General features: G+C 44.8%; 3 protein-coding genes across 3 annotated transcripts in view; 2 read left to right on the top strand and 1 right to left on the bottom strand.

Annotated features, from left to right (window-relative positions):
• The window catches only part of LOC149348955 (uncharacterized), an 8,003-nt gene extending 3,640 nt beyond the window's left edge, over window positions 1-4,363 (top strand). The window contains exon 3 of the mRNA XM_089585957.1: window positions 4,138-4,363. Within this exon, the coding sequence (XP_089442083.1) occupies window positions 4,138-4,329 (192 nt within the window). The 3' untranslated portion in view covers window positions 4,330-4,363. The remainder of the gene's footprint in view (window positions 1-4,137) is intronic.
• Window positions 1-19,469, bottom strand: part of LOC149348949 (lysosomal alpha-mannosidase-like) — a 278,443-nt gene that overhangs the window by 187,490 nt on the left and 71,484 nt on the right. The gene's annotated exons all lie outside the window — the stretch shown is intronic.
• Window positions 11,123-17,802, top strand: LOC149348954 (8.6 kDa transglutaminase substrate-like). Its single transcript, XM_089586081.1, has 3 exons — window positions 11,123-11,177; window positions 14,880-15,003; window positions 17,662-17,802. The coding sequence occupies exons 1-3, from the start codon at window positions 11,128-11,130 to the stop codon at window positions 17,800-17,802; spliced, it is 315 nt and encodes a 104-aa protein (XP_089442207.1). The 5' UTR covers window positions 11,123-11,127.

The following is a 19,469-nucleotide window of genomic DNA, read 5'->3' as shown; positions in this document are numbered from 1 at the left end:
AACGAGCCTAGTGAAGCTTTTCGCTTCAAAAAAAAAAAGCTTTCGTTGGCCCTGCTCGCCGCTTTTCGTCCCTGGTCTGTTGTCGAGAGAGCTATTTATACAGGGTTCATGCTTGAAGTGTACAAAGTTATAATGCTGCAAGTTAGCGACCGCATTCGCGTACGGGCGTGACGGACCCCTCTCGTTAGGCGTACGGTTGAAGATTCAGCCCTGTGCCGCTATCCCGTTAAAGGTATATAGACAGCTAATTTTGGTGGAATATTTTCTTCTCTACAACGATGCGAGGGGCACTGCTACGCATGAATCACCACGTGGTATTCGCGTACGACCTCTAAACAATTTATAATCGACTTTTTCTGTCACGCTTTTTCGGTTTCGTTTTCAACAGTCGAACGGTGGTTCTGAGACGTGAGATATGGAAAAATGTTCATACAATGGCTGCTTCATCCTTTTAATTCACTACAGTGCTGAAGCCAACCTTACTCAAGAGCTGCAATGACAATGTATGTAGAATCAACGATTATATTGCAATTTTTTCGTGCCTCACACGGCCTAGAACCACACCTTAGCGTCACAGTCATCGTTCGGCTGTTGAAACCGGAACCAAAACAGCACGAGAAAGAAATTCGATTACAAATTATTCAGCCCTCGTAGGAGAATACCACGTGGTAATACACGTATAACAATGCCTTACGCATCTTTACAAAGAAAGCACGCACTTAAAAGTTGGGTGTCTATACTGCTTTAAGGTGCGGCGAAAGTAGCCAAAATACATGTATAATAATGCCTTATGCATTGTTACAAAGAAAACACGTACCCAAAAGCTAGGTGTCTATACTACTCCTTTAAGGTGCGGCGAAAGTAGCCAATTGTCATATCTTGCCTGCTTGCATGTAAGTATTTGGCGATGTCATAATCTCAGTAGCATGAGCTTGAAATTCGCTATGATCACAGCTGTTGTGTTGCTGTTACAGTAGGATAAACTTAAAAAAAAAAACAGCAGTTGCTAACACTCGGCCACGGTCCGCGGCGGCCTGTATTACTCCGATGGCTAATCGTAACAGTAAATGAAATCAGTTTTTTAATGTTTGACTATATCAAACAAGCGACGTATCAAAACTCTAGAGCTTATATTTTTTGTGTTGTGCTATGCTTCTTGTTCAGGTAACAAGAAAAGTTTCAACAGCGGACTACTTTTTCGTCGCGGAGGAATCCTGTGGGGTGCTCGTAAATGTGGGCGGAGCTTCACTGCAGACTTGATTTGTGTCCGACTATAGTAGCTATTTATTCTTAAGAAAAATAAAAATAAATACGGAACGAACGGAAGTTGCTAGCCGCGGCATCTGTTATCGAAACCTGAAGCACCTGAGCTGCGGCTAGCGGGAATAAAAGGACAGGGAGAGGACAGGGAGAGGGAAAGAAAGGGAAGCGATAGTAAGAAAGCAAAGGGGTAGGGGGGCAATATACACTATGTATAAATGCAGGATATTCACAGTTGTCACAGAAGCAGTTTATGCCCGAGCACTTGAATTGCACAGGAGTTCCGTACCTTAGGAAGCTTAGGAGGTGATATCTGCGGCGAAATTCTATAGGCCCGTGTACTGTACTGTGTACTGTGCGATGTCAGTGCTCGTTGAACAACTCCAGGCGGTCGAAATTTCCGGAGCCTTTCCACCATGGCGTCCCTTACAGCCTGAGTCGCTTTGGGACGTTAAACCTCAATAAACCAAACCAGATATATAATATCAGGAAAGTAGAAATTGTATCCCACGAGCACGTTAAAGTAGACATCATTGTCGGTGTCACTTCAATCCTGAACCGCGGTGATCCGCAGTGCATCATATTGTTCCGCGCGGACCATTAGGGCGCGAAGGAAATTTACGTAACTGTGCGCCACTATGCTAACACTATGCAGGGCATGTAATGCGAAGGCAGGATAACCGCTGGTCCTTAAGGGTAACGGAGTGGATTCCAAGAGAAAAAATTTGGAGGCTTATCAAGGTTAAGCCCAGTGGATGCGAAGCATGTTAAGCAGCTGCCTCAGTGTGGATGGGGCTAAGTAACGGAGACGTGGTCACGTGACGTCACATCATGTGATCTCACTTCAAGGTCAATGGTGGCCACCGCCGGGAGGCGACCGACGGCGCGATATGAGGCCCCATCTGCAGCCGGTGTGACGTCATCACGTGACGTCATGTCACGTGACCTACTTGAAGGTCACTTAAAGGTCAATGGTGGCCACCGCCGGGAGGCGACCGACGGCGCGATTGAGGCCCCATCTGCAGCCGGTGTGACGTCATCACGTGACGTCATGTCACGTGACCCCACTTCAGGGTCAATGGTGGCCACCGCCGGGCGTCGCGCGAAGGCCCGAAACCTACGTTAATATGCTTCGCATAACAAACGTAGCAGGGGATGGCACAAAGTTAGGTGGGCGGATGAGATTAAGAAGTTAGCGGGTATACGATGGCGGCAACTGACAAAGGACAGGGTTAATTGGAGAGACATGGGAGAGGCCTTTGCCCTGCAGGGGGGGGGGGGGGGGAAGTCAGGCTGATGATGATGATGATGCTAACACGCATTGCGAAGCGCTGCAGAAATGGGTTCTCGTTGGGTTTTTTTTTTTGTCTCTGTCGCAGCTCCGTGAACGCTATGCTAACCGGTGGCGAGGGGCGTCCGCTACTTGAATCCATGGAGGAAAAAAAATAGAGAACGGAGCGTCCGGCGACAACCTTGAAGCCTAGTCTTAACAAGTAAAAATATAGTAAAAAAAAGAGTTTGCCCCCCCCCCCCCCCCTTCCCCGTGATTACGCCACGTGATAGCGTCCGGTAAAATCTAGCCCCGCTGCGCGCGCGCATGCGCGGCTTAGCGCGGCAGACTGACTGTAGATCAACCTCCTTGCTGCAGACGCTCCGCGCCACAAGCTGCGCATACGCGCGCACTAAAACATACCAGAATAAAAAAATAAAGGACTGACTGGGAGAGCGAAAAACTGAGAGATAAAACGGCTTCATAAACACTCGGCTAGCGTACGCTGGCCGCGTGACGTCACGCTCCCTCCTTAGTTTTTTTTCCTCCATGCTTGAACCCCCTTTAGCGATTTTTTGTTTACATCGCCAGGTGCCGCATGGTTTGGTCATTTGATTGTGCTGTGTGTGGTAGGTCTGTAGAAACAATTGAGCACCTCATACTCAAATGTGATGGTATCCATCCTAATGTCGATGAAGGCACAGTCACTCTTCCTGAGGCCCTAGGGTTTAGAGATAACGATGGTCATGTAAATAAATCTGCGGTGGAAGTTAGCAAAAAGCGATTGGAGCATTGGTGGCTTAAAAGCAGAGATGTGGCATAAGGTTAGAATTGTAGGAAACCGTAGGTAAAGATGATGGCGAATCGTAATGAGAATTGCCAACATAGTAAACAAACAAAAATAATAAACAAAGAAAAGCAGAGCATGGTGGCAATTGTCACCACCCCGTTTCAAAGGGGGCGCTCCTATTCATCCATCCATCCATCCATGCATGATGATGACACATGTGCTGTGTGTGGTAGATCTGTAGAAACAATTGAACACCTCATACTGAAATGTGATGGTATCCATCTGGATGTCGATGAAGGCACAGTCACTCTTCCTGAGGCCTTAGGGTTTTGAAATAACAATGGTCATGTAAATAAATCTGCAACGGAAGTTAGCAAAAGGCGAATTTTAAAGAAAATGGCGAATTTTAATTGTCAATTTACAACACAGTTAGCAGGGGACGGTAGCAGGGGACGGCAGAAAGTTAGGTGGGCGGATGAGATTAAGAAGTTTGCGGGGATACAGTGGCGGCAACTGACAAAGGACAGGGTTAATTGGAAAGACATGGGAGAGGCCTTTGCCCTGCAGTGGGTGTAGTCAGGCTGATGATGATGATGATGATGAACACAGTTAAACAAAAATAACAGGAAGAAAAGCTGGGCATGGTGGCAACTGCCACCACACCCCGTTTTAAAGGGGACGCTCCCATCTTACAACCATCTTGCATCCATCCATGGTGAATCATGCGCCTATTCTTTGTTCCCGAGATTTGTTGTTAAAGATGAGTGGCTTTTAGTGGCTTTTTAGTTAGTTGCCTTTGTTCTGCGCTGCTTCGCAGTGTCCCAACGAAGACTGCAACCCGATATTCAACATCCGGTGCATGAAGGGATACTACTGCGAGTTGGAAGACGACCGCAGAAGCTTCGCGATGGGCGGCAAGGGCTACTGCAGACCACCACCAATTTTCGACGGGGGCGTTTTTCCTGAAATTCGCGTGTCGGAAGAATCACACAGTGGCCAGATATCGTAATTCGCATACGGTCATCTGAAGTGTGCGCATTATTCTCTGCAGGCAACATTGGGAACTACTGGCGGTGACAATAAAACTACAAGTCACTGGCTCCGTCTGCCCTAGGCATCTCTTGTCACCTTCTTGCAGCGGCCTTCCAAAGTTCAAAGTAATATTTATTCATACACAGAGGAATACATATGGACATATCTGGACCGATAGCCGTATGGCTAGTTGACGGTCCAGCACAAAATAAACTTCATCAGGCAGTCGTAACAAAAAGAGGAAAGAGAGAAACAAAGGAATCAAAATGCCTAGAGCAAAGTATGCATTTGAGTGAGCAGCAGTATAATAGAAAGCAGAAACAAAGAATAGGGGAAGAAAAAAAACAGAGTGGGGGGGGGGGGGGGGGCACTTCCTGGCTGTTAATGAAGAACAGCTTGGAAATGAGCTTAGTTATTTGCAAGTTTCACATTGATAGGTACTGCATTCCAAATTTTTGGTCCTGAAAATTGAATCAGCTTTATTTGATTTACGCTATGTCGCATAAAACAAATACAGAGGGGAATGGTGGCAAAACAAGAGAAAAGCATAAAACGTCTGAAACCAAACACAACTAAAAGAGCAATGTGATGACAGTCTCAAATAGGCAAACAAACACAAAGGGACAGAAAGTAGGAGGGAAAATAAAATTCGGATTGAAATAGTAGGGTAATCTAGAACAAATTACTACAAAAGAGATGGCACGGTGAATCATGAAAAGGAACAGGATCTGTAAGTTGAGCGAAGAATTTTGGAGTGTGATCAGTGCAAAAGTATGAAAAGCACGAAACCAAACAATACGAAGAGAACTGTGGTGGTAGGCTTAAAGAGGCTACTAAATGAAAGTTGACATAATGAATTGTAAAAAAGAACAGGACCTGCAATTCACACGACATCTTGGAGAAAGCTATTCTGCCCAGCTCATGTTCGCGGGATGAATGAATAAAAGCAATACCTGCTGGCACAAGTGACAATATGAAGTTTGCGAGTGGTATAAAATGAACGAGTGATAATATGAAGATTTAGCTTTGGATGATGACTGATTTTTATCAAATAGACCGAGTCTCGATTTTTTTCTGCAGTGCTCAAGAAGTGGAGTGATAGGTATTTTTTTTTTCTCTCGCAGTGATGACCCGGCCTGTGTGGTTATAGCTGGATAAGATGAAGCGTGCCAAGCTGTTCTGTATTACTTAGAAGATTCGCCGGAATTCCGGGGTTTAGTATTGCAGAAGTATATTTTAATTTAGGTCGAAAGAACATCTTTTGGACTCTTAGTTTGTCTGCAAGAACACAGTTTGTATTACACTTACAAGCAAGGTCAGATGTTATGTGTAAGCGGGCATACATATAGACTGAAACGGGTTCCGGGTGGTGTTATTGAGAGCCGTATTTGAAGGGAAAGAATTAGTAAATGAAGCACACAAAACCTTGCATTTGGCAGCATTAAAGTGTATTAGCCGTATTTCATACTCATGGGAGGAACTGCTCATGTCATTTTGCAGCAACAAGACGCCAGTGTTTTTAGTCATTTTACGGTAAATAACAGTCATGAGAGGATAAGTGAGTAGTAGAGACGATCGAGTTAGGCAGATCATTAAAATAAATTATCAAAAGAAGAGGACCGAACAACGAGGATTGTGATTCACCAGAACCCGCGGTCTCAAGTCTGGAGTTGACATTATTTCCAGAGACAAACTGACTACGGTTAATAAAAAAATGCATTGTCCACATTAATACCTTATGGCGTATGTTCACAGCTTCAAGCTTGATTAGTAAGAAATTGGTATTCATTTTGCCGAATACCTTTGCAAAATCAATGCAAATTTAAGGCAGTCAGCGTGATAGTGGTGGTCGAGAATTAGGTGCAAAAAAGGTGCAAATGATAGCAGTTGCGTCAAGCACGAAAATAACTTCAGAAAGCTGTGCTGCGCTGGAGTGTAGAAAGAGTTGGATATAAGAACATTAGCTAGTTGAGAAAAATGAACTTGTTCGATTACATTGCATGATAGGCTTGTGAGCGAGATTGGTCACAAGTCTAATAGAGAATGACGTGGATCAGATTTATGAATTGGAAAAACCCACCCTCTGACCGGGAGTAATTACGCCTACCAGACAAAATATTATCTTCTTTTGTGTTGGCAAGATTCCCACCTTCCTACCTTCTTTCTACCGCGAATATGTTTGGTGAATATCGTTTACGGACAAGACAGTATACGAAGGTGAAACCCTTTAATGGCTCATACTGTCGTCCGTTAATAAAGCGTGTCACACGCGTTTAACTCGGGAACTAAAAAAGAAAGAAGGAAACCAATGGTTGTTTCAGATAGAGGAGGAAAAAATTAACCTAGAAGTCAGGTTTCATGACTGTAGAGTAACTAGTTAATTAATGATATTCAAAAATGTCGAAATTGCGTCCAAATAGCGCGGACGTCGATGTAGCCACAAGAACGGTGTGACGTCACATCCATCGGTGGTTGTCACGGCATATTGAAAATTGGCACAGAATGGTCAGAAAAACGTCGGATTTGTGTCAAATTAGATGGGAAAATATGTAAATAAGCGTAATTGACACTGAAGATCCCCGAAAAATGTACAATTTGGGTATCGATATAGCCACGAGAACGGTGTGATGTCACATCCACCGGATGTCGTCACGGCATAGTGTCCTCGGCATGGAGGAAGAAAAAAACTCCATGGTCCTCGGCTTTCGCCTCTCAACAATTTGGTCGCCAAAGTGCCTCGCAATTTTTTTTTTTCACATGGGAGAGAAAACGACGTTGGTGATGAGCGAGCCGACTGAAGTGGTTCTTAAAAATGAGCTTTATTGAGCTCACTGCTGATCGGGCACTTGACACAACGACCGCAGTAGTGCATGATTGAAGTTACGTGAATCATCATAAAACTGGGATGAGAAGAATGGCAGAATTTATCAGTGTTCCTACGAGAATGCACATTGAAAACTAAATGTTCTTACGACTTCAAAACACAAACTTCCTTTCGAAGGAGGTTTGGGTTTGCAAAGAGGCATCGTAAGGAATCGAGAGGCGAAGCGTCAACGAAGGCGTTGCGGTAGTGATTCTGGAATAACCAGTTTAGTTAATTTTGTTCTGTATGAGGTCGACCATGTATGAGGTCGACCATGCTCTAGAATCGGACTTGCCACCCAACGCACGCAATATGCCTTTCCGGCTGTCGACCTCACTACAGCACAGTCGTACAGCTGCTGTTGCCGCGATGTTCGCGTTTTGTTGCTTTACCCACGAGGTAAGTATTTTGATGACTGTTCGCCGTTCGCTGCGGTTGGTCGTATATGACGACAGCTGCAAACGCAACCGAAAATATCTTTTTTATGCGAGTGCCACGCAAACAAGCACTGTTTCCACTGCGCAAACCTAAGGCAGGTGAGATACATCTCAATTTTTTCAGACCACCTTTCTTTAACGCCTAATTACTACCTTACAGTTTCTTAAATTAATAAATAACGCCATGGAAATGAAATTATTGTTCAGCAAGCTACCCCATAGGGACCTACGATCTTTGGCAGTTCTCATAACTAGAGACCGGATTTTAGGCAAATGCCTATTTTTTTCAACGCTTCGTAGGCGCACCATTTTTACATATGAGCACGAATTAGGTGTTGACAATATGTTTAATACTGTTTTTATAGTGCCAATAAATGCCTATTTTGGGTGTCAGTGCCTATAAATGCCTATTTCCGCCGTCGGTGCCTAAAAATGCCCTATTTTACAGAAAAGGGGCCTTAAATACACTCTGGTTTTGCTTTCAAATTCTGTTTGCTTTCGAATCCATTTCGGTTTTGAGTAGAACACGCACGTGGCAACATGAGATGACCTCGTCAGTTGGCTGTGGTGAACACTGCATCTACGCCGGCTGCGTACACGATACCAAGCACGTCAGCCGAAAATATCGAAGCAACCTTTTTCCTGTTTTCTACCATTTTATCGTAGCAGCTTGTTGGTGACTTTGGCCGTTAAAGTGGTAGTTGACCAGATGGCACCACATTTCGGAAAATATACAGAACAAGTTATAGGTTCGTCCAAATAATTCTCAGTTGGTTCCAATTGAAACCAACTGTAAAATATTCCATAAACCTGCTGGAAACAGTTTAACTGGTTAAAATTTCCACCTGGGTAACCTGCCTTATTTTCGTTCCTTGTGCCCCAGCCGCATGCCGTCTTCATCAAATGGCATTTGGCGGTGATCTTGTTGGAGCAGGCAACACTAGACAGCTGGCAGTCGTGCATACATACGAAAACGCATTCGTGCACTCAAAGCATAGAGTAAATGACTCATTGACTGCTTCCATTGCTTTAACAGTGATTTCTAGATGGATGATGTTTATTTTACCATGGATCCTCGTGGATGTACGTAGGCCCGTGCAAAACTATGATTCTTTTCGGCATATTCCGCATGAAGCAGCACTGTGTGTAACATTTTCTAGCATCTCGTATTTATGGTTTCCAGACCCTTCTAATGGCAAACACCATCTGATAGTCGCGTGGCTCCAGACGCGTGAAGCCACAAACTATAAAACACTGTTTACACAAATGACAACATATTTATTAATGTTGAAGCATCGTGTATGCCTGCAATGAATAAGCTCAATTCCTGTGTGAGCGAAGACTGAACTCATTTGTCAGATGCTTTGAATTGACAATGTTTCTATCAATTTCTAAATACATGGCCTCCTGTTAAGGTGTTCATTGTTTCTACTTTTGTACACGACAAGCGAATTGTTTGTCTCGAGGTATACCAAAGTGTTTTAAAAGTGTTGGTAACCATCCCTTTTGCTCTGCTGAAGCATGTGTATTGTACGAAAAGTGGCGCGACAGCCTTAAAAAAAACGGCTTCTAATGTTCGCACCTTGCTTAAGGTCCCTAATCATCCCTTCTGTGGTTTTGTTTTATTTTACGGCAGATATTGCGCGCTGAAGTTCGGAACTGTGTGCACTTTTGATAAAGTTTATAGTGCCTTTTTTTCTCCGTTAGGTGCCTAAAATGCAATTTAGCCGCCTATTTTTGGCGCCTATAACGTGCTTTTTAGTGCCTAAAAATCCGGCCTCTACTCATAAAGCAGTGCAAATGAAGTAAATTATGGGAACGCCGCGGGAAATTGAAGTTGCCGTGTATAAATATATAACTACATTCTAAATGACAATGCGCTGCGTTTCCTGAAAAAAAAAAAGCCTTTCTATAAGCTATAAATAAAAATTTTTTATGGCGATTACGTGTTCATGGTAGTGCTGACGATGAGCGCCGTGATGGAATCTGGTGTACTTTAGAATCTTAAAGTGACCAAGCTTCGTCGGCAAGAGTGACAAGAACCCGCTGTTCAATTGTCAATCATACAGGCAGAAACCGATCGGTACGTTTAGACCGGCTTTTACGCATATAACTTCCATATTAAACGGTTGTAAACTGTTCAGAGACTCACACGGACGGTTTAGTGTTCCTACAAAGCAACGTTCGGCAAAACTGCTTCGATGGAGGAACCTTGATTCCACAATAAACATCCTTATCTCGTGACGCTTTGATCCTTATCCCGTGACGCTTGCTGCAGAGCAGCAACCCAGGTGCACAGCGACGTTCTTATACTTTCTCATTCTTATACCTTCTCATTGTTTGGGACTGTGCTGCATATGCGCAGTAGATGCCTGTAAGAAATCCGCCAATAAGAACGGTGCTGGCACAGCCCAGTGTAAATATGGCTGCGCCCCGAAAGGCAAATGTGAAAACCTCTATCGCAGGCAGATAGCTTTACAGGCTTATGCACCATCAGAGATAGGAGGTGGGAGAGGGCTCTTACTTTTGCCAACTACTGTAACGCACCACCTGAATGTCGATCATCAGCTTCAGGAAATAAGGGAATTGTCGCCACAATTACAAATATTCCCGCAGCAGAGTCCTCGGCTTGCGATAGATTCTTCAAGGTTATGGACAGACGAGATTATTGTTCAAGACAAGGAACGAGCGAATCCCTTTCAACACCTTGTATTTTCTTCCTACCAGATAAACAAATTTCCTGAAGCCTTGTTCCGATCTGACCACCTTTGTCGACTTTCCTTTTAAACTTATGAGGTGAGCGTTTGCTTTCACGCAGGGAGCAATTTACCTATTGCAGTGCTGCCGTGCTTGGACTAAGTATAACTATAACTTAGCGGTCTTGGGCCGGCCAGGCCGTGAATCCAGAGGCTCAGGCCGAGCCTCAGCATCAAAATAAGGTCGATTCAGCCCTCTATAGTCCATCTCACAACTAGTCTGCAGCACAGTAGAACATACAAATCTCTCGTCCTATCAGGGCTGCACGAACGCAACATATAGTCCCTCGAATATCTCAACAGTGTACAAATATTTTCGAACACTGAATACAGAAATTGAATAGGCAGCTCGGGCTGGTACTTCTGAAATACGAAGAGCGTTTCAATCACTGGCTAAGTTAACAGAGAAAGCCCGCACGGACACAGTTCTTCGGAGGCCAGCTGCTAAGTGGTGTGCAGCCATTCGCGAACATAGTGACATATAGCGTCGCTGAGTCTTCTGCGTGCAGCAGCTGCCCGCTGGTGCTCTTGCTTTCCGTGTGATGGGGCCACCAGTCATGGGAAGGCGGGCTAAAATTGATGCAGCGCACACCGTTAGACTTAGATCGTCGTTGGTTCCCCAGTGCTGCAAACTACTTGGGAGCCGCAGTTCGTTCTACAGGGCTGGGAATGGAAGAGCCATCCTGCATGCAGCTCCTTATCTTTGTTGCAGGATGAAGATGAAGGTTGCTCAGTTTTCTATACCTATCCTCTCCATCGCTGTCGTCAGGTAAGTCATCTCCCTCTTTGGACCAGAAGCTCAGAAAACGTTGACAAACGACGCCACCAGATGCCGCCACTAGCGAATAAAGAAGACCGTGTAATAGGCATCAAACCGCTAAAGCTATGGCGTCGTACCCTCAAGGAGGAGCTTAAGTGTCACCTCCTGTTTCTTTTTTTACTTGCGTAGTGAAGGCACTCGCATAATGAACGCACCCCCCCCCCCCTCCTTTACCAACCAAAAACTACTTTCTTTCCTGCGGCTGCGTAATAAAGGCACCCATTTCTTTTGGCGCGCAGTCCGCTGATGATGATACTAAATACTAGCAGGCGCTCTATTGGGAACGTCGGAATAACTGCGCACTAGTGTAAAGAGCTATACGTTGAATATAAAGAGAGCTTCACTTTTTCCCAAGCAACACAGGTAATCGGCCCTATATTGGAAAAGGCTGGTTTCACTCTGGTCATTTGTAGGACCGACCTTTGAGAATACCTTTCCGATATTGGGCCAATTAGGTGTGCCGCTGGGTTTGTACCTAACCCTACAGGACGAAGATTAAATATGTTCCACGCGGAATTCGAGATTCAATATTGGAAACCACGTCTAGTCACTAAGGGTACTCTGACTGATGTGACATATTAAAGATAGTTGCAACTTCTTGAAGCTGTGCTTCGCTCTGAATGCTGAGAATTGTTCGAGAGTTAACTCCAGTTTAGTTCTGTTTCGACAGCATTATCTGCAGCTAATAAGTTAATACGTGCAGGTTGGACATAAAAGTTGTTGTCTATGTTTTTGAGCTCGCACAGCATGCTAGAAAGAGCGTTTATTTTTTTTTAATGCGAAAGCATTCCATCGCTCATCAGTAGCGGTAGTCCGACGAGACAGATCCATAGCCAATCCAACACTATTCACATAATAATCCATACGTTGGCTATACTGGCCAAACAGTCCTTTCTTCGCAAAAAAGAATTCAAATAAAGCATAGAATAAAAAAGGCAAAGAAAAATGCAAAACTTCAAAACAGAAAAATTAAAATAACAAACAATTAAAAGCATAAAAACAAAAGAATGCTGAAAAAAAGAAAAACATTGGAGGGGGAAAGAGAGGACAGGGAAAGGCTTTCGCATTTCCGCTCTTATTAATCTTTTTATTAAGAAGATGAGTCAGACCGTTTCAAACATTTATTTCGTCATTCTCGTACCGTCCCGTTTCTACCGCTTCAAAATTTTTCCAAATATTTTACCTCGCGTAATGAATGCACCCACACTATTCTCAGAGACTCTTGGGGGAAAAACTGCCTTCATTTATTCGAGTAACTAAGGCAGGTACTAAAAGGTACATACTGCAGTGGTATTTCGAATTTCTTTTTATCATGCGGTTTTGAACATGCAAGGCCTCAGCTACCCTTCCTAAGACCGAGTTATCTGCAGTTCCGTTCATTCGCGATGACCCTTATAAAAATGGTCTCTAACCAGTCTATAGACTTCTTATAGACTCTGTTGCCTTCCTATAGATGTTTCTTTTTGACTATTCATAGTCTATAGACTCTCTATATACAGAAGTCCACTATAGGTGTATGGCCATAAATATATAGACTGTCTATATATACAGGGTGTTTCACCTAAGACTTTCTGCAATTTTTAAAAATAAAATATTTGAATTAGATGCGCGCTTTTTCTGGCATAGCATTGTCAGTGGTGTAGTACATCATAATGCAGCTAAGACGTGCTAACTAGCAGGCTTGTTAACCAATATTTAATAGTTAACTTTTAAACTATTACCGTTGGGCTCCTTAATTATTGAGAGGCATGTAGCCCACCGTACGTAATGTCCATATCCGTTTTTAGAATTTCGAGAACGCGATTATCCTCGGCGCTGTGGCCCAACAAATTTCTCCTACACCGCGCCAAAATACCTGCGGTTTGAGAAGCTTTCAGGCAAAGAAACCTCTCCAGTGAACCTAATTCGTCGAGATAGCCAAAATTTGTTGGGCCACAGCGCCGAGGACAATCGCGTTCTCGAAATTCTAAAAACGGATATGGACATTACTTACGGTGTGCTACATGCCTCTCAATAATTAAGGAGCCCGACGGTAATAGTTTAAAAGTTAACTAATAAATATTGGTTAACAAGCCTGCTAGTTAGCACGTCTTAGCTGCATTATGATGTACTACACCACTGACAATGCTATGCCAGAAAAAGCGCGCATCTAATTCCAACAGCTTATTTTTAAAAATTGCGGAAAGTCTTAGGTGAAACACCCTGTATATAGGCATTTGTATTGCCTGTAGACTGTTCTCTAGGATTTGTCTGTAGAGAGTCTATAGATTTTATAGAAAGAAGTCTATAGACAGTCTATATAATAGACTAATAGTCTATATAATAGACTGTCTAAAAAAATTATAAGGGTGCACCTCGGATCGCTACCGCTCTAAACTACATGTGCGCATTTCTACAACGCTCATGATCGTTCTGTACGGCGGGGAAAGTTTCCTGCCCGAAATAGTTTGCTTCATGTGAAAATGAGAGCAGCTGACATGCGCGCTCATGAATTTGACGTGTTGCTGTCAGAGTCAGCAGGAACTCAAGGCGCCCACTGCAGAGTTTGCATCGGAACCCTTTGTCAGCCTTGTTGAATGCTTGGCGACACGAATACGCGGAAGTGTTGCGTACGGGCTCGGGTGCTCTACTGGGCGTTAGGACTGCTTGACGATTAGGCCTCGTTTTCATTGATGCGCCGTGCGTTATTTCCCTTCAAAACAAATGTATTCATGCCTAAATAATATATCCGGGCTTCAAGACAGTACACATGTAAGTTTTTCAACCGAAACACCTGCGGTCGACTTTCTTCAGGTACATACAAGCCTTCGTAAAAAGTTGTATAACGCATCGACCTCAAAAAAAAAAAACTGGATTTTTCAAACAAAACCCCTAGGCATCGTGGAGTGGCTTTTTTTTTGTTTCAGAGGCGCACATAGCGCTAGAAACTGAAAAATATATACATATATATTCCGAGCGGTAGCAAAATATGTATTCATAAAATTAGTAGATTACGTGCTTCCAAGTGAATTGTTCTGAGATGTATTATTGTAGCGAAAGCTACATTGGCCACGAACTTTCGATTTAGCTGTGGCGGTGCTCCGAGGAGGCACAGAGACCGACCTTGAGCCGTTGCCTAGCAACCGCCGCAGCTGGCGGACGCCGCGCGCTCGCCGCGCCATTTGGCATGACGTCATACCGCGCGCCTCGCCGCGTAGCCCCCGCCGCCGTTCGGTATGACGTCACACCGCTTGCCTCGTCTTCGCGCTCGCCTCCGCTCGCTTCGCCAACCGAAATGTGACGTCGCTACCGAAATGTCATTAGACGAAACTGCTTTCGCTAAGTATATCCTGGCCTAGCTGAGCTAAAGCACTGCCATTTTTTATGTGTTCGCTAGTGAGCACTAAAAAGCGTGCTATTTGCGATGAAAAATTTAAATTCTCCTCAAACAAAAAGAACTGTTGCTAGACGTAACACATCTGAAATGAAAAATGCTGCCTGTTCCCTATGCACATAATTGCGTACACAGCGGCCGAAAGGCCCATTGTTGCAACAAAGTACATGAGAGAACGGTTTGTGAAGAAACTGCTTTTCCAATGCATGCTGCGATGGCACCTTGGCCCCCGCTGAGAAGCTTTAATTTCTCTTTTTTCTACATTTTTCTTCTACCAGCGTGTGGACATACTCGATGCCCCGCTGCACCGAAGGTGACTGCGACCCGGAGAGGTGTTCAGAAAAGCAATGCTCCTGCGGAAGTTTCAAGGAATTCTGTGGCTGCTGCGACATTTGCTACAAGGTACACACTGCTCAAACATACTCGCGGAAAGAAAGCTGGCACGTGGGTATCTATCTGGTGAATCAGAAACCAGTTCCTGTAGTGTGTTAACACCCGACCATGCGTTTTTGGAAACTACTTAAGTACCGTAATTTCCGCACTGTAGACCGCACCTCATCCATATTCGTCGAGGCACTATTTTGCCTGAGAAAAAAAAAGGCATTTCTAGATCGTCCGCAGCTGGTGAGTAGACTAGGCCCACATATGGAACGCGTTGATTGCATTGCACCAAGAAGCACAGAGCGCCGTGAAGGATGTTTTTTTTTTTTTCGGGGGCATAGCTATCGTGCTTCAGAATGCCCTGGCTTCAAGACTACCTGACTTTGGGAACAAAAGTTAAGCTGTAAATGTATGTAGCAAGAAAGCCAGCGCAGAGGACGGAGACGCAGAACAGGAGCACAGGACGACGCTGGACTATCGACTGCTTTTATATCCCTAACGGTCACATTTATACCCTTCAGTTTCGATGTGTGGGCCTTTACAAGCTTCTTTACAATCGTGTAGCGGCTCGCCCAGCTCTCCACTCAAATGTAAATGAACGTTGGCATTGAGGGGCCTCTTACCAGCCGCGAGAATTATTTCTATTAGTTCGACAGCGCTCATACGATCGTGAGAGCCGAGAAAAAATCTTGGCTGTGCATCCCTCGTTGCCAGAGCAACTGTAACTCCAGAAGCGAGAATTTGGCCCGGGCAACCCCTACATCTGACCTTGGCCGATTTCGACCAAAATCGGTGTCCAAACATAACTGATTTATGGTTTATGGGGCTTTAACGTCCCAAAGCGACTCAGGCTATGAGGGACGTCGTAGTGAACGGTTCCGGAAACTTCGACCACCTGGGGTTCTTTAACGTGCACTGACATCGCACAGCACACGGGTCTTTAGAATTTCTCCTCCAAAGAAATTCAGCCGCCGCGGCCGGGATGGAACCCGCGTCTTTCGGGTCAGCAGCCGAGCGCCTTAACCACCGGCCCAAAAATTGAGAACTAGACGGTGTTCCGAAATGGAATATAGCAGAAAAATTGTCATTAATGAACCCTGAGGCTTCAGGTGAATGGCGTCTGTAGAACATTGTTAGTGAGTTGATTCGACCCCGTCACTCTTCCCGGAAAAAAAAAATATTTGAAGCAGTTATTACCCGAACCAAAAGGAGGTGATCGTGAGCCTGTAATCTCTTTTTGTAGCGTAACCTGACTACTACCCCTGTCACACGGCCAGTTTCTATGGCAATTGAGTCGAGAGCCGTCGAGATTATCTATCAATATCGAACTCGAAGGAGTTGTGTCGCTGCTATATACACGGCAACTCTCAATATGGGCATTGAAATGGTTCTCGTGGTTTACGCCAAGCTTGTGTGCCGCCACACTTGCTACTTTAGATTTTGCGGAATTAATTGAAATATTTTGATATGCACTTTTTTGGAGTCATGGAGGTTTTTAGTCCTTATTTGAAGCCAGTTACGTTGTACTGAAAGACGTTGTCTTTTGCACAATTTTCTGTCACTGTTTTGTAATGCTCTGGCAATACTGATAGCGCTGGCGTTACCGTCTTTTGCGATCAAGAGTATAAAACTAATGCGCTTTAAACCAGACCGATGCAATTTTTATGTCATTGCACAGAATAATAGTTTGCAGCTTGCATTAAAGTTCAGGAGAATAATGCTTGCTCATGCTTTTGTGTCGTGCACGAAAGTGCGCGTTGGCGCCACTCGAAGCAACGCTAGCAGCCTTGGGCGATGCTTGAAGCATTTCCCTTTTGTTGTAAACTCTCAAGAAATGAAATAAAATAAACAAAAATTTGAGAGAAAGCCCGCACCCAACCAAAGGTTATCGCAGGCGAACCAATTAAAAATAAAAGAAAAGGGCCAATGCCCCAGAAAAAATTTAAGGGAAGCCAATAACAAGAGAGGAAAAAATGGCACAAATGATGGGCGGGCAAAAGTGATTTTAAGGCAAGACGCCCCTGAAGGATTAAGATGGACGAAATGAACATGAAACAGGGATGGTTCCAGCTTGTCCACATTTTTCAGACAGTCTCGCAGGCGGCCAGGAGGAAGGAAGGTGCGGGGATCTGTAGGAAGGAAGAAGAAACAGGAAAAAAAAGCAAGGAGAAAAAAAAAACGAACAAACAGGACTCGATGCCCATTGGAACCGGCAGTGTAACAGCGCTAAATGGCCTTTGAGTCGATAGACTATCGGTTAGAGGTCCTTCGAAATGCCCGTGTGACAGGGGTATAAGGAGGTTTATTGGTTTATTGGGGTTTAACGTCCCAAAGCGACTCAGGCTATGAGGGTCGCCGTAGTGGAGGGCTCCGGAAATTTCGACCACCTAGGGTTCTTTAACGTGGACTGACATGGCACATTACACGGGCCTCTAGAATTTCGCCTCCATCGAAATTCGATCGCAGCGGCCGGGATGGAACCCGCGTCTTTTGGGTGAGCAGCCGAGCGCCATAACCACTAAGCCACCGCAGCGGCCTACAGGGGTATAAGAGTAGTTTCTTTCACTCCGGTGACCACGGTCAGAGGCCAGAAATTTTCGTCTTGTTGCGCCCTTGATTCTTCGTACAAGATCAGTCTCTCTCAGGGCTGAATTGACTTTGACATGACTTGATTCGCAGTGCCCCGGGGAAGAGTGCATCGGGGACTTCAACGACCAGTGCTCAGAAGGTTACGAGTGCGTAGTTGACAACAACGGGGCGCAACGCTACAAGGGACAGTGCGGGAAAGAACCGGTGGCTGACCGCGGACGCCATGACTAGTGGGCACGCAGAAGTCGTCCGCCGGATATCCCAATTCCACGTGACTGTTTCTGGGAAGCCTAGATTAGGGAGCGAATTCGCATGGCGCTACACCGTAAGTCGTTGAAAGATGCTGTGTCCTGTAACCTTGCATTGCACTGCAGAAGTTGCAAAGATTATTTTCCTTTGCTGGATAAAACAAGTATCTTGTTTACTTACAGTGATCAGACATATCGTGAGCTAGTGGAAGCTTACCAGATCAAAAGAGACACATCATCACCTTCGGTTAACGCATCACCGTGCTTGACAAGGAGATAGCGTTTTTACGTAACTCTTCAGTACGAGTGCACAGTACGGAGGGTTGGTTTGATGCCTTACCTTTTGTTTTCTTTTTTGTTTTCTTTAGTGGTTGTCTGTTTTTAGGCCATGTTGGTTTGAGTTGATTGTGGCTTCCTATCGGTGGTGTGGAAGGAAGGGTAGTGGTTCCTTTTCTTTCTTTTCTTTGGTATCTGGTTTTGTGCACCTATAAAGCTTCCTTTCTGTAATAAAAATTCAGTTGATAGTCTGCGCCCGTGTTGTCTTTTTTCGCGCTGCGTCTTGTAGGTTACAGAGAAATCACACAACATTATAGGCTCAATCGAACAAAGTACCCCGCTGCTGATAAATCATTGACAAAGAGTCAGGCCACCTCTTAGCGCCGTCTCCAAACTTATACGTTTCCGAACCCGGTTATGTGTAGTCGTTATTATCCGGGACAATATTCAAACGAGTGTAAGCAATGTAAGGCCAAAGCGGATCTCAACCATATTCTCTGGAAATGCCCTTTTGCCCCCCTGGAGGGACAAAAAATAAAGTCACTTGAACAATGGGAGGCTCTCCTACTCAGCTCCGATCCGGAGACTCAAACAAAAGTCGTCCAACTGACCGAAGACGCCGCCAGGAGCCAAGACCTTCTGGCCGTCGTTTAGGCGGGGGGCCTATATGCCCTTCAGACTGTTGGCAATAAACGTTTTACAATCCAAAAAAATCGCGCTGCCAAGTATGAGTCCTCACCAACTAGCCCAATTGTCTGTTCTTATTAGGGAGCGAAATAAAACTCTGTACGCCTCATTTCCTCTGCAGAGAACCGTAAGTTTAACTCGTCACTCTAATAAAAGAGCAAAACGCTGAGGCAGCGTATGATTTGGTTTATGGTTTGATTTATGGGGTTTAACGTCCCAAAGCGACTAAGGCTATGAGAGACGCCGTAGTGGAGGGCTCCGGAAATTTCGACCACCACGGGTTCTTTAACGTGCACTGACATTGCACAGAGGCAGCGTATGAGTATCGAGCGTTAGCAATATCGAGCGAATACTGCGTCATTAGCCATCTTCGCTAGATCCTGTAATTTTTTTTTGTTATATCCGGATATCTAGCTTTTTATTGCCAACGTATCAGCCCAAGAAGAGACGTCTTTTGACACCACTTCGAGTGCCCTACGCCAACCAATTTGGCCTTAATGGACGATTGAAGTTTCTGGTTCGAACCCGACCGCGGCGGCGGCATTGCGCTGGAGGCGGAACCTAAAAGGCGCCCGTGTGCTGTGCGATGCCAGTGCACGTCGAAAATACCCAGTTGGTCGAGATTATTCCGAAGCCCGCCACCACAATACCTCTCTCTTCCTTTCTTCTTTCACTCCTTCCTTTATC

This window comes from Amblyomma mixtum, chromosome 4, assembly GCF_055824585.1.
Source record: "Amblyomma mixtum isolate Tamu chromosome 4, ASM5582458v1, whole genome shotgun sequence".
In the NCBI taxonomy this organism is placed as follows: domain Eukaryota; kingdom Metazoa; phylum Arthropoda; class Arachnida; order Ixodida; family Ixodidae; genus Amblyomma; species Amblyomma mixtum.
The sequence above is the reverse complement of the archived record's forward strand: the minus strand, read 5'-3'. Positions and strand labels throughout refer to the sequence as shown.

Bases quoted from the DNA above. Each gene is read 5' to 3' on its own strand.
- LOC149348954 (XM_089586081.1), top strand. From the start codon at position 11,128: ATGAAGGTTGCTCAGTTTTCTATACCTATCCTCTCCATCGCTGTCGTC. The intron at 11,178-14,879 runs GTAAGTCATCTC...TTCTTCTACCAG, and splicing joins CTCTCCATCGCTGTCGTCAG to CGTGTGGACATACTCGATGC. The intron at 15,004-17,661 runs GTACACACTGCT...CTTGATTCGCAG, and splicing joins GCTGCGACATTTGCTACAAG to TGCCCCGGGGAAGAGTGCAT.